This window comes from Chenopodium quinoa, unplaced genomic scaffold (assembly GCF_001683475.1).
Source record: "Chenopodium quinoa cultivar QQ74 unplaced genomic scaffold, ASM168347v1, whole genome shotgun sequence".
NCBI lineage: Eukaryota > Viridiplantae > Streptophyta > Magnoliopsida > Caryophyllales > Amaranthaceae > Chenopodium > Chenopodium quinoa.
Window position 1 is genome coordinate 11,350,641 of NW_018743292.1, and position 13,350 is coordinate 11,363,990.

The 13,350-nt window shown below is 34.3% G+C and overlaps 1 protein-coding gene across 1 annotated transcript; it reads right to left on the bottom strand.

Moving 5' to 3' along the window:
• Positions 1–411: 411 nt before the first annotated feature.
• LOC110737025 (acyltransferase-like protein At1g54570, chloroplastic) lies at positions 412–12,058 on the bottom strand. Its single transcript, XM_021917374.1, has 13 exons — positions 11,191–12,058; positions 10,950–11,001; positions 10,378–10,433; positions 8,986–9,144; positions 8,773–8,877; positions 8,101–8,207; positions 6,342–6,463; positions 5,938–6,046; positions 4,576–4,709; positions 3,235–3,598; positions 2,733–2,846; positions 1,375–1,460; positions 412–945 (listed from the first exon to the last, which is right to left on the bottom strand). Exons 1-13 carry the CDS (start codon positions 11,609–11,611, stop codon positions 645–647), a joined length of 2,130 nt encoding a protein of 709 aa, XP_021773066.1. The 5' UTR covers positions 11,612–12,058; the 3' UTR covers positions 412–644.
• Positions 12,059–13,350: the final 1,292 nt, after the last annotated feature.

Below are 13,350 nucleotides of genomic sequence, written 5' to 3' on the forward strand. Positions count from 1 at the left end.
ATTCTTTCTAATCGTTTGTAATCTGCAATCTAAGAATCAAATTCTGCATACCACTTGTCAGCAGATAGTTAGGATTTTGTAGGATTTCACCACTGATTCTTGTATTCGGAGATAAGATGAAAGTAGATCTGTAACTTGAATGCAACTGTATCCCCAACACGAGCTCTGATACTTTGTCACCCATTAACAGCAAAAGTATTTGGTTCCTGTTAAGACACCTCGCTCTATACTCCGAAAAGAACACAGAATAAAGCTCAGGCAGCATAAGTCAAATTAAAGTCACTTCTTTTGAGATATTTTCTCGAATCTTACACGTGTTAACGAATTCCAAAACCCCTACAAGTCTCTACTGTAAGGCCAAACAAGACCATCATCAAAGAAAAAAAAAGATCAGATAATTCATGCTATAAGTTCAGTTCATGAAGTACTTTATTTACTCTGAGTCATTTGACTGGATTAAATTTTTCACAATGCTTTCTATGGAAAAATAAACATACAAATACAAGCTCAAACGTTTAAATGATAACCACACAGATAACAATATTCAGAAAAAACTGCTATATATATCATCAAAAAATAATGAATATAGAGATCTCTTTATATCATACAGTTAAAATCATGTGTAACTTATAGTCCCCTCTTTGTTATGGGGTAAACGATGGCACATCTTTTGCAGGAGTAGATGCCAACCGATAAATGGTTCTATCAATAATATTTCTGTAAGGATCATCTTCTCTCTTCTTAAGTAAATAATCTATATTTGAGGAAACTTCAGATTTAATCTGTGAATACAACTCTTCTGCACTCTTTTTATCACTCAGTAGCTCTTCCCTCCCTTGAGTTTCAATCGGCTTACCGAAGAGATAGTAAAAACGACCCGGAATTTTTGGAAGAAGTCCAGGAAAGAAGAGGTTTTCATTCGCAACCTCCCCTTCATCACCATTCCTGTGATCACAAAATATTGTTGCAACGTTAACCATGAATGACATCTTCATTGTACTGTGAAAAGTAAAAGAATCACAATTGTTTCTGATGACTGAAAATTTGTCCAACTCTGTTTGCAAAATTATATTATATGCATATACATTTACTGATATACACAGTTACACACACTGAAGGACAATATTAGTTTTTTGTAAAACATAATGCATACTTTTCAACAAAGGTACCTCAAGTAGAATTGCAAGGAGCTAAAAGAGTTAAAAATAGGTTATAACAAAATGAGACACTCACTGAAGGACAGGTAGGTCCTAAGGGCAATTAATAAAATTTGAGTAAAAATGTTGAATAAGTTTAAGTAAATTTAGAGTATAGTTCTCCAAAGAAAAGAAATATCAATCTATTATATAAAATTAAAAAAATGGAGATACATACCTCACCCTTCCAGACTCATCAGCACTTTGTCGTACACGTTCATTTAACACAGGGATTTTCATTAAGTCATTATAGTCAAGGACCAACTGCCAATAGATATATCAATGATTAGTGCAACTGTTTGGAAGAAAGGAAGTAAATGTAAAATGGAAGGAAAGAATATTATTCCGTAATAGGTTTCCCATATTTAGCTGTATACTTTTTAGTTATTATGGAATTGGTTTCGATCCAAGGGTTCTGTAAACTCAGGCTGGGCTAGATCAGGCTTTTCAGGCCAAAACAAGTCCTGGCTTAAAAATACAATTTTGCAGTGTCTTTAGCCCGGTTTTTATCCCAAAATTTCTTTTCAAACCCACATAATATACAGGCTGGATCAATGATGATCTACCCCAGTCCCAAGTAACTTGCATGTTTCTATACAACTCAACTTAAATGTGGATGTTCTTACTGAGTTCTTCACATTTCTAAGTTTCTCTGTTATTTTTAATGTTGTATGAAAGAACTCATTGAGGTGACAACTGAAAATGAGGTGACAACTGACTAAAAATAAATCTCACCAAATTTTTCCACCAAGTTTGTACTTATTGAGGTGACAACTGACTAAAAATAAACCTCACCAAATAACCTTGACTTATTTAGTCTTATCGAAATTAGGTTAGTCAAATGTCTTATAATCCAAGGATTAGATTTAAACATTTCCCTACGGTCAAATTAGCATAGATAATCCCCTACGGTCTACCTTTCCCTAAGTGGGATTCTCATTAGATTTAAACATTGGGCAATTACAGTAAATTCAGATTAGTCCCAATTTGGCTCTCACTGGATGATATTCCTTCCACCTTCAGCAAAGTTGGAATAGTCTCTGAAGAGGCATATTTCATTGCGGATTTTAATGGATTAGATCAAACATTTCTTACATTTCCACATTGTCTACTTATTTGTTGTGAAGATGTAGGTCAAACAATATCCTTTCAAAACAAGGATTTATGGGATACATCCACATACCAATAAGAAAAAGGCTAAAAGCCTTTACACAGACAGTCGTACATATTTCATACACCTCTACTGTACCTCAGCCAGGAGCCTTGCTAGCGACATGGACATTGAGATAATAGTACAGTATGATGCTCATTGCGTCAATACATAGATGGTTACAATTAATAATATTTACAGTATACATGAAATTTTATGATGAATTATCTAGTTATGATGTCCTATTTAAACCTTTTTCTGGTGTGACGTAGGCCAACCAATATTTCAAGTCAAAGGTTCAATGGAAATCTTGAACAATTCAACTGAGAATTTCTACAATTAGTGAATAAATAAATCAGTTAGAAACACAGAAAATGAGAGGTTACCTCTGCTATATCATCTTCTCCGACAACTCCAAAAGGTAAAATTTTGGCCTTAAATTTTGCAGCCATTCGTACAAATTCTGGTCGGTCAGGCCAAAATAACTTATATGCTTCACCCTGATAACATAAATTTGTTAAAATTTCGATGCTAGAAATTTCCAATAGAATGTTAGTACTGACATCAGCTACTGATATGCGATGGCCTCATATCATTCAATCTTGTCTTTCTTTTATAAGTTAAGTATTCAGGAAATTATAAGGTCAGGACATTACCATTAGGAATATTCACTAGTCTCAGGACAAATTACAGAGCATCTAAGAGACATATACATGTGGTTTAAGCACCTAGTAGATTGCATTATAGCTATTTTAAACCTATTTGAGTTTCACTTACCGGGAAGGAGCCCAGCCAAAATTAGAAAAAGTACAAACTACAAAGTAGTAAAATTCATAATTGTGAAAACATAAAGTGCCACGAAAATTCAGTTGAATAGACTCTACTTACCCTGTAATGTAGAGCCTCACGAGCTCCACCAGGATAAAGAAGTATGTGCGACTTTGTTGAAAGCAATTTAAAGAAGTTGCTAGCAGTCACTGGTACCGCACCAAATACTTTTATGTAATCAAAATATGATAATTCATTGTTTGAGGAGTTTGAACCAAACAATGCAGGATGAGCTAAACCTCGGACCAAGATTTTCTTCTCCCTCAGAAATCCTTCAGCAAGACCTGAGATCTCCAAACCCATCAACATGTGATAACCAACGTATATGACAGGACCCTCACTGGGCACCCCACTGAGACCTTGCACAATCTTTCCATCCTCTAAGGTTGAGAAAAGCACAGGACTGGTATAATAATTAAGCCATCTGAAGTTCATATGATGTGTAGGCAGTCAGTAAGTATTAAGAGCATCATCAAGAAAGAAACTTATTGAAAAGGAAAACACTAATACACATATGACAATGCCCACAAAAGAGCATAAAAAGTAGAAATATAATTTAAAGACCAACTCAATAACACCCCCAATCTCCTCTTTTATAATAAAGGATTAAAGAAAAAAAAAAAAAAAAAAAAAAAGAGTTCCAAGATTAAATAAAAGTTTTTTATTTATTTATTTTGGTATATACTACCTTAAAATTTTTAACTCGTTAAATTTTACTACCGTAACTTGTTTTTCGGCCATGTCCTCAGTAGTACTGCCGGAACTATGAATTTTCCAACAAAATAAAAAATATAGCTAAGGGCCAATGGTTTATAAGTAATTTCGATTCGAAAGGTGCTCGCTTAAAGGCTTAAATCAAATCAAACTAATAGAAATGGATTAATTATGATTTATAGTTATGTAGTTAGGGTTCATGTAAAAATTGGGGAATTTCATCAATTCAATTAATTTCAAATTGAACACAGAGAGCAACAAATTAACTTCATATTGAATCTACACATTATCACAATTCATATTTATTTTAAGTCCAAATGACATATTTTTATCCTATTCAAAAATCAAAACCTAAACTTAGGATTCTTATGCAAATTGGGAATTTCTTCATATTGAGCTACTTCATGGTAATTTTGAGTTTTGGGATAAATATTTAATCATATGGGGATTTTTGGATCCACTTAAAACTGAACTTCTCTTAAAAATCTCTCTCTCTCTCTCTCTTAAATCTCTCTCTCTCTCTCTTAAAATACTTAAAGGTCCACATGTACGTAAGTATGCAACCTTACTTATAAGTACTAATAGCTACCAAAAGACCCGCATAATAAAGAATGAGCAACGGTGATCTGTATACGTATAGAGCAAAGGAAAATTATCATAGAGTAAATGTGTAGACTTTTTTCATACCCACTATATTGATCAAATCCAGTTTTGAATTCCGAAAAACTAGGAGGCACAAAGTCAGTGATATAATCCATCCTTCTTGAACGCCGATACTTTCCAGTTGCTTTGATGACAGTGAGTAGATTGATGCCATCTTCCTGTTTCATCAATGCAGCACAACGTCAGTACCATCCAATATCATAGGTGTGTTGAGTGTTTTTGTCAATATATGACAGTGAACTGTGAACAGATAAATTGCAGTCTTATTTGAAGTTAGATATTTATACAACTGTTTATTAACCCTTAACCAGCTACATTAACCTTTTTAGAGCATAATCAGAGATGACTAGTACTAATTGCAGTATAGCTTGCAGCATGACATTGTGCTATGAGACAACCATTCAGTCAAGGGTTTCATCTTTACATGACCAAGCAAAATGGATCAAGCTATATGTTATTTGTAATGCATCAGGCTAACGAGGACGGGCATTATAGGTAAAATATGGATAGTATCTTGAAGATGAAGATAAGTGAGTTATTAGAGGATGAAGACAATCATTATAACATTCATAGCAGTAATTTATATAACAAGTTAAAACCTACTCTCTCCGTCTCTATTTGTTAGTTAAATTGTTGGCCCCATTGTATTTTTTGGGGTCAAATAGTAAAATCTTAAACCATAAATCCTCACTAATCTATAAGAAAAAACATAATCATGTAAGATCTTGTTATATTCATACAATTTCTATGTTAAGAAATAAGAATACCAAATTTTTATAAATTTTGGGTTTATAGAATTGGAGATACTTATGTTAAAAATGTATCTTGAAGACCGTGAATAGTCAAATTGGGCAAACATATAGGAACAGAGGAGTAATAATATTTAAAAAATGACATTAATAATATCACTTTAATAAATAGTACTACCTCCATTTATATTTGTTCAACTATAGATACATTTTTTTTTTTTTTTGAGAAATATGCGTAGGTATAAGAAAAGAGAGAGTGTAAAAAGGTATGTGGTGTAAGGTAAAGTATGAAAAGGTTGGGGGGAGGGGGCATTAGATAAAGTTAGAAGAATCAACAATGTGAAAAGTTGTAAATATAGTGAGGTAAGACGAGATGATGGTAAAGATTGTATGCCACATACGGAGTAAAGTAAAGTGAGTAGAACAAAAAAAATAATAACCATAAGCGGAAAGTGAGTAGAAAAAAAAAATGAGGTAGTAATAATGACAAATGACAAACATAATTAGCAAATCAGATATCATCAGATGAAATTCACATCAAACCACAAAAAAACTACGTCGGATCATATTAGAGAAATTTTGATGGGTGAATTGAATATAACCTTAGCTATGGACCAAGTCCTTAACCCAAACCTACCAGCAAAAGTGTGTGCCCATTCTCTTTGAAGGTTCGAACTTTACAATTCTTCAGCAACCCAGAAAGCCTTTTTGCTTCATCTTCACTAGGAAGCATATTATCCTTTAAACTGAAAAGGAAAAATAAATAATTAAACATCTTTAAGTTCTTACAATCAGGATTCTTTGGGGTTATAAGCTTAGCCTAAGATCTAAAAAAGCAGCAAATTCTAACAAAACCATGTAGAAATTTTATACAATACAGAATGATTCTTGTAAAAGTTGAATGCATAATCCTTTACAGAGATATAAAGATTTCTCTTTCAATAATTATTAGTACCCAAGTAACCCAAAAACCTAACAGATACGTGCAAAACAATTTTCATTAATCAAAATGGCTGACTAATTAACAGTTTTCCAACCAACCTAGCAAGCACAAGTACTTCAGCTTTCACGGCATGCAGACGAGAATTTGCGTAGGCAGCAGCTGATTTTAGCAGCTTAAGTTTCCAAAGAAGAGCATCCTTGGGAATGAGATCAGATATAACCTGAGAATGAAATGACAGTAAAAAAAATAAAAAATAAATAAAAAATAAAAAAAAATAAAAAAAAAGCTCAAATCTAATCCATATTCTAACATCTTAACTGAATCCAATATAATCTTTACAAAGTACAAAATTCCATCCAAAAGAAGAAACCATAATAGCATTTTAGGAAGATAAAATAATTAATGCGTTAATCTATTAAAACATATATTCTTTTAGGTGTACAGAAATCACTTATGATACTCCCTGTAATAGACTAACCTAAGGAGGGGTAGTATGGATATTTTAGTAATATTACTTTACTTGGTTAATAGTCCTTAATATAAATAGAAAGGGAGGGGAAAGAAAATGGTAGGCAGAATTTTGGAGTAAATCCTAGAGAGTTGTGACCTCAAGTCACTGTAGAGCTTGATAGGCTAAACCTATCGATTGTGTAAACCGTTGTTTTTGTTAATTAAAGCCTCAACCTTTCTTCTCTATTTTACTATTTTATTGCATTTATCTGTTATTTGGTTGTGCTAGGCCTGAATCTATCACACTCCCTCATTTTCATAAAAAAGGCTTTAGGCATCCACACATTTTGATATTGTACTTTGAATATTTGTTCCGCTCCATAAATATTACTCCTACCATTTTAAAAAGTTTTACATATATTGCAATATTTCCTTTACACTGTAAATATCCAATATCTCCTTATTATCAACTCCCATATTCATTACCTACTAGGGTTTTGTGGGTAACTCATATGGGCTTTGTGGTCCCTTCTAACCTTTTACCCAATTTCTTAGAACTTGTGCACTCCTCCATTGTTGCAATACTTTTGGAATGGAAGAAGTATTAATTCCTCTCAGGACATATTGACAAAGATAAAATTATATTTGAGCGAAGTTAGTGGTAAAGTGTGCTTTATATGATGAAAATAAAGGGATTATTTCTTAGTAAAAAAATATTATTATTTGAAAATTCCATGAAAAGACATAAATACAATGTCTCTCTATTGAAAGCGACTATCAAGTCTGAAAAATAATTTTGGACAAAAGATTTTTCTAATACACTAATGAAAAGTGCAATGGGAGGATCTCATAAATTAAAAGGTTGAACTTTACTACACCCTAGAAATCCTAGAAATGATTCTCCTCAAAATACCAAATCCAGCCGCACACCCTACTGTGGCCAATGGAAGTTTATTACTGAACTACGTCTCAAGAAGACACGAATAACATTTTAGAGTGAATTTAACTATTTCAAATCATATCCATTATTCCGTGATAGTTGGATAAAGAGATTCTATTTAAACTTGATGAGCAGAAAGCCAGAAACTCCCATGAAGGTCACTGTTTCTGCCTCAGTAAATTGACAGTTAAGGGAAACTCAGTGGAATTCTGCTTATGATCAGCACAAAAATTCCCCCTCATGAATCTTTAGAGTCACTACTTTAGTTTTTCAAGCATAATTATAGATTTTGTGCTTTTATGTTTTATATTTGAATAAAATGGTGTTTGTGTTTTCCTGCTTCAGCACTTGCAATTCCTGTAACAGTTTCCGTGATCAAAGCAAATGCCATACAGAATATAGGAGATGAAAAACAGGAATGTGAGTACAGAAATAGACAGGAAAAACTCAGGGCAAAAGAATCTTACAGAAAGACGTGGCAGCAAGTCAGTGAGATTCTTAGACAATTGTCGAAGCATTGGACTAGGAGGAAGCTTCTTGTCCACATTGACCATCGCCATCTTCACTGGCTCACCTGGGCTCAATGTATGTGCACCTTATTGTTAATCAGTACACACTATATAACCATATGGGCTCAATGTATGTGCACATTATTGCTAATTAGTACACACTATATAACAAATAAGAGAAGCACACAGTCTCTCACCTTATTTTAATTAAGGAAGATGGTTATCCTCTTCAACCTAGAATTCAAATCATAATTGCAAACAGAGAAAAAAAAAAGGACCTAATTTGAAGTCTAGGTTGAAGAGGATAACCATATGCCCTAATGATGCAAGGTAACATTATACTTAGCTTCTTTACGCAAGGGGCAGGAATTTTTAAAAGAGTTAAATTAACTAACATGCTGCAAGATTAACTACTTGTTTGGTATTAAACTGTTATCCTTTGGGAGTTTGGACAACAAATAGTACCCCCTTATCCCTTGTGAGCTTGCATGCATTTAAAGAGATACCAAGTTACTGAGGATCCCATGATGCATGTGAGGCATGAATTCATGATTAATATAGCTAGCTAACAATGTAGTTTCAGTCAACAAATGAAATACATGATATGGATCCAATGATAATGGTACATACCCATAACAAAACTCAGAAGATATGGAACTGTATTGTGAAGCTCATCAGGCAATGCCTCCAATATAGGAAAAAATGGTTTAAGCTGGCCCCTTTCCAACGATGTTGCTATCAAGTAAAACAGATGCAAAGCCATCAAAGTGTCAATAAAAGTTGTTTAAACAGAAGCAAGCAAAGATAGGACTAGTAAAAATTCATACATCTCTGCAGACTGACCAGGATTAGCAAGTATCAAAACCAAGTCAACCATTGGATTACGAGCAGCAACAGCAAGAGCTAGAGAACCTCCAAAGGAATCTCCAACCAGATAAATAGGCTTATTTGGAGATGAAGCATGCTTTTCCCGAACTACTCGTTCAACAAAGTCCACCAGCCCTTCACAACATAGAGGAGGAGACATTAAGAATTATAATGCTCCTGCTCACAAGAAATATCCACATATTTATCATAAATGAGTTTCACAAGATTGCAGTAACCAAAGACCAACATTTACATAAAATACTTTTTCTATATTCATGAGATGCATATGAGTAATGCAAAAGCACACATATGGCCACTTGCCTCTATGCATCATACTGAGAAGAACTCTACAGACTACAATGCCAAGTCACCCCATTCCTCTTCCCAAAACTTGAAACTAAGATCTGCTCAACATACTACAACTCCACTTCAATAAATGAGTCTTGCAAACTGATGAGAAGAAACACATTACCCTCGTCAAAGCTCCCTTTACGATAATGTGTTCCCACAAAAACTAACTGCTTCACACTATATGCACATAAACTAGTATGTTGTGTTCCATAGGCCGTTAAGAAAGTGAGATGGAGTTCAGAGTGTTAACACAGCCATATAAACTATATGTGTTGAAATTAGGTCATACTTAATCAACAGAGAAAGCAGAGGTTATCAAATTAAACAAAAAAAAAAAAAAAAAAAACAAACAAACAAAACAGAGAAAGCAGGATGACCTTGACAGACTACTAGGCTGACAGCACCAAGAAACAGGAAAACAGGTAAAAGTTGCCTAATGACCATGCACTAAGATCTAAGAAGACAATAAAGCTGATACAAAATAACTAGAAGCAATAGTACTAGAGCAGAAAAAAGTATTAATCCTTCCACTTCTTCATTTTTTTTCTCACTTGCTTCTTTCGGTTGTTGATGGTAATTTCAAGAATATAATATGTTCCCTTTTTATTAGATCTGGCTTCTTTTTTTCTGTAAAATTTGATTTTTCAATTCATTTTTTTTTTTATTCTCAGGCTTTATGTGCTCTTCACATTCCACAGCCGGTTCTAGAGAGAAATACTATACTGATTGAGACTGGAGCTAAATGAGAAATTCACAATATTCACAAGAGAGGAAGAAGTCGAGAATGCTATGAGAAATTTGAAAAATGGACATAAGGGGCTATGGAGGTACTAATACTGAATACTTTTAAGTGTAGTAATGGTGATATTGAATAATTCTGAGTCAAAGGGTGAAATATGTAAATTGATCACAAGCAAATCTATGAGGGAAAAAAATTTGAGTAAAACTGTATAATGTAGACAATTTAGTACAAAGTATAACAACCTTATAAGGAAGGCTTGTAAAATGCAAATGTACCTTCAAATGGCGTCCTATCGTTAACAGGAATATGCAAACACTGGACCTCAAACACCCTACAAACAAAGTTATAATCAGATATGTGGTAGAAGATAGCCGAATAGAAGCACCATATATGCAGAGCAACAAAGCATGGTTTCTCTACCATTATTTCCATACCATACTTAACATTATGACTTACATAGCTAATTCAATTGTTGTTAACATTGTTTATATGCTTGACGATCTATTTCTGAGGCTAGAACATAAATAGCAAATGAAATATGCACAGGAAATTAAAAAAAGGTATGCAGCCACATAGCAAAAATTAAATTAAAACAGGAGAATTTGAGCTACACATATTTAATACAAAGATGTAAATATAATTGAGTATTAACAAGTTTACAGATCAAACCAAAAAAGGAATCAAAACTAGTCCATCTTAATAATATCTACAAGTACTAGAGGATGGTAAATTATCACCCAACAAGTTATCAGATGCCTTTGCAAACTTAGTTACCTTTCAACTGATTTTTATCTTGTACTGAGAATTCAAAGCATTAATATAATCGCAGAAAACTAATTAGACTTACTTCCCCAGGGCCTTATGGTGCATTATGAGACCCAATCCAACACCATCCATACCTGTGCACACCATAATTTGTAAAATTCAGCTCAAATTGAATTAAACCAACCATATAACAGTTATGAACAGAATTTATGCATGATATATCAACACGAGCTTGCTGTCAAATTAACTTCTATTATCTAGTATTCTAGTTAGCATCAGAAGTAATACAAACACACACAGAGCCAGGGTCAGGCTGAAATTACCAGGCAAAAACAGAAGCAAAGGAGAACCCTTCAAAGGGCGCCCGCATTCAACAGGGCTAAACCACCGAGGCGGTCCACCATCCGGCTTGATCATCTCTTTAGCAATATCAAGATAATCTTTCATACTAGCAGACCCATACCCATCATCCCATAACACTTCTAACTCTTCAGAATCAACTTCCTTACCCCTCTTTTTCCCTCCACCAATGCTTCCTACATGCCCATTTCCTCCAGCAATTGAAGACCCAATTTTCTCAGTTTCCTTTATAACAGACTCACCCTTAACACTAACACTATCTGAGTGCAAGACTGTTGAGTTCTCACCACCTAAATTACATACAACCCTCCCTCCAAACCCAGGTCTATGCCCTAATTTTTTGCGGAAACTAGGAAACACCCTGAAAGCAAGTATTGATGCCATGCTTCATTCAATTACCCAACTGCTATAACAATATAGAATTACTGCAAAAACTGCTTATCTAAAGCCAGTAATAGCAGCAAAGTTCTCTGAACCACCCCAACTGAAAAGGGACTACCCTTCAAACTAGAAACTCTTAAAATATTTTAGAATAACACTATGAATGTAGCATTTACTCAGGATTCAAAGGAAACCCATTAACAGAAAATGACATATACTTCAACAGATAGTGTGGTGGGCTCCACAAAACAAAAAATATAAAAGGAAAAATTGATAATTTGAGCAGAAAGGGTTGATTTTTTTTGAATAATAAGACAAAAGAAGGAAATTGATTACCTAAAATTGGGTTGTGGTAATGAAGATAGAGACATGGCTGTAGGATGGCCTGAAAGAGTGATACTTCTCTTCCACTGAAATTGCAAAGTCATTGTGGCTTTTGCATCTTCTGTTGTAACGTCATTGCTCGCCCACATGTACCTTCCCTGTTTTTTCAACTATGGTCTACAAACAATATACGTTTGCGTCTTTGCCCAATCAAATGTAGTCATTCATTTCTTCCTGTCTAAACAAGGGTCAATTACGGAATTTTTTTCTCTCGGACCCACATAGATGTAGACCTGACAATCTCGACCTAGACCCGATGACTCTACCCATGACCCGAAATTGACCCAAATATAATGACCCGAAATTGACCCGACCCGACCCATACCTGACCCGAAAATAGAGTTGACCCGATCCTAACCCGACACCCGAAGTTGACCCTACCCGAAATTAACCCGAACAAACCCGATACCTGAAATTGACCCGAACAGACCCAATACTCGAAATGTTCCGAACTGAAATTACCTTATAATTGAAATATAAATGTTTGGTGCCAAATATAATTTAAATTGTTCATCTTCAACTGTAGTCACGCTCATAAACCGAATTGATAGTTCTTATTATAATAATAAATAAAATATAAAATTATTGATTTGAGCTAGATCCACAAATTAAATGGAACAACCCGAACATGACCCGACTTATTTTGACCCGACCTGAATATGACCCGAACATACTTGACCCAAAAATAACCCGACCCGAAATTGACTTGACCCGAACTTGACCCGTTACCTGACCCGATCCATACCTAAAACCCGAATGACCCGACCCGAACGTTAACAGACCCGAAATAACCCGATCCGAACGACCCATTTGCCAGGTCTACATAGACGGTATATGAAGATATTTATCATGGATGTTTACAAGGTGATAAGTATAATTTGATCACCACTAGTTATTATGGTATATATTGTGCCACATAGGATAGCCTGGGGTGATCATTGATTACTTGATCACCTTAGAATTTTCATATTTATCTTGGAAAAATTAACGTCCTTACGATATTTCCCTGTAGTCCATCAAACTTTCTCATAAATAACAAAAATTGATTTTTAATTTTACATTGGACAGGTCTCAAAGAAGAAGAAGAAGAAAAAAAAACAAATAAATAAATAAATTTATATATTAGACCAAAGCCGGCCAAATTACAAATTAGGGGTCGACCAGCCAACAATACTAGGTGGTAAATGAGTTGTTTAGTCCGGATTAATTTGCTCCAAGTCATATATGGGTAAGATCGTAAGGAGGCTTTTGAATAGAGCCATCTTGGATACGAGCCAAATATAGTAAGCTGGGTTCAAGTTCGAATCAAATACTTCGTAATTTCGTATCAGTCAACCTCAAATTGTTCATGAGTTTTG

Excerpts from the sequence above, each read along its gene's own strand:
- LOC110737025 (XM_021917374.1), bottom strand. The coding sequence starts at position 11,611 with ATGGCATCAATACTTGCTTTCAGGGTGTTTCCTAGTTTCCGCAAAAAA. Across the intron at positions 4,710-5,937 it reads ATGGGCACACACTTTTGCTG|GAAGATGGCATCAATCTACT; the intron begins GTAGGTTTGGGT and ends TTGATGAAACAG. Across the intron at positions 1,461-2,732 it reads GAGAAGATGATATAGCAGAG|TTGGTCCTTGACTATAATGA; the intron begins GTAACCTCTCAT and ends ATCTATTGGCAG.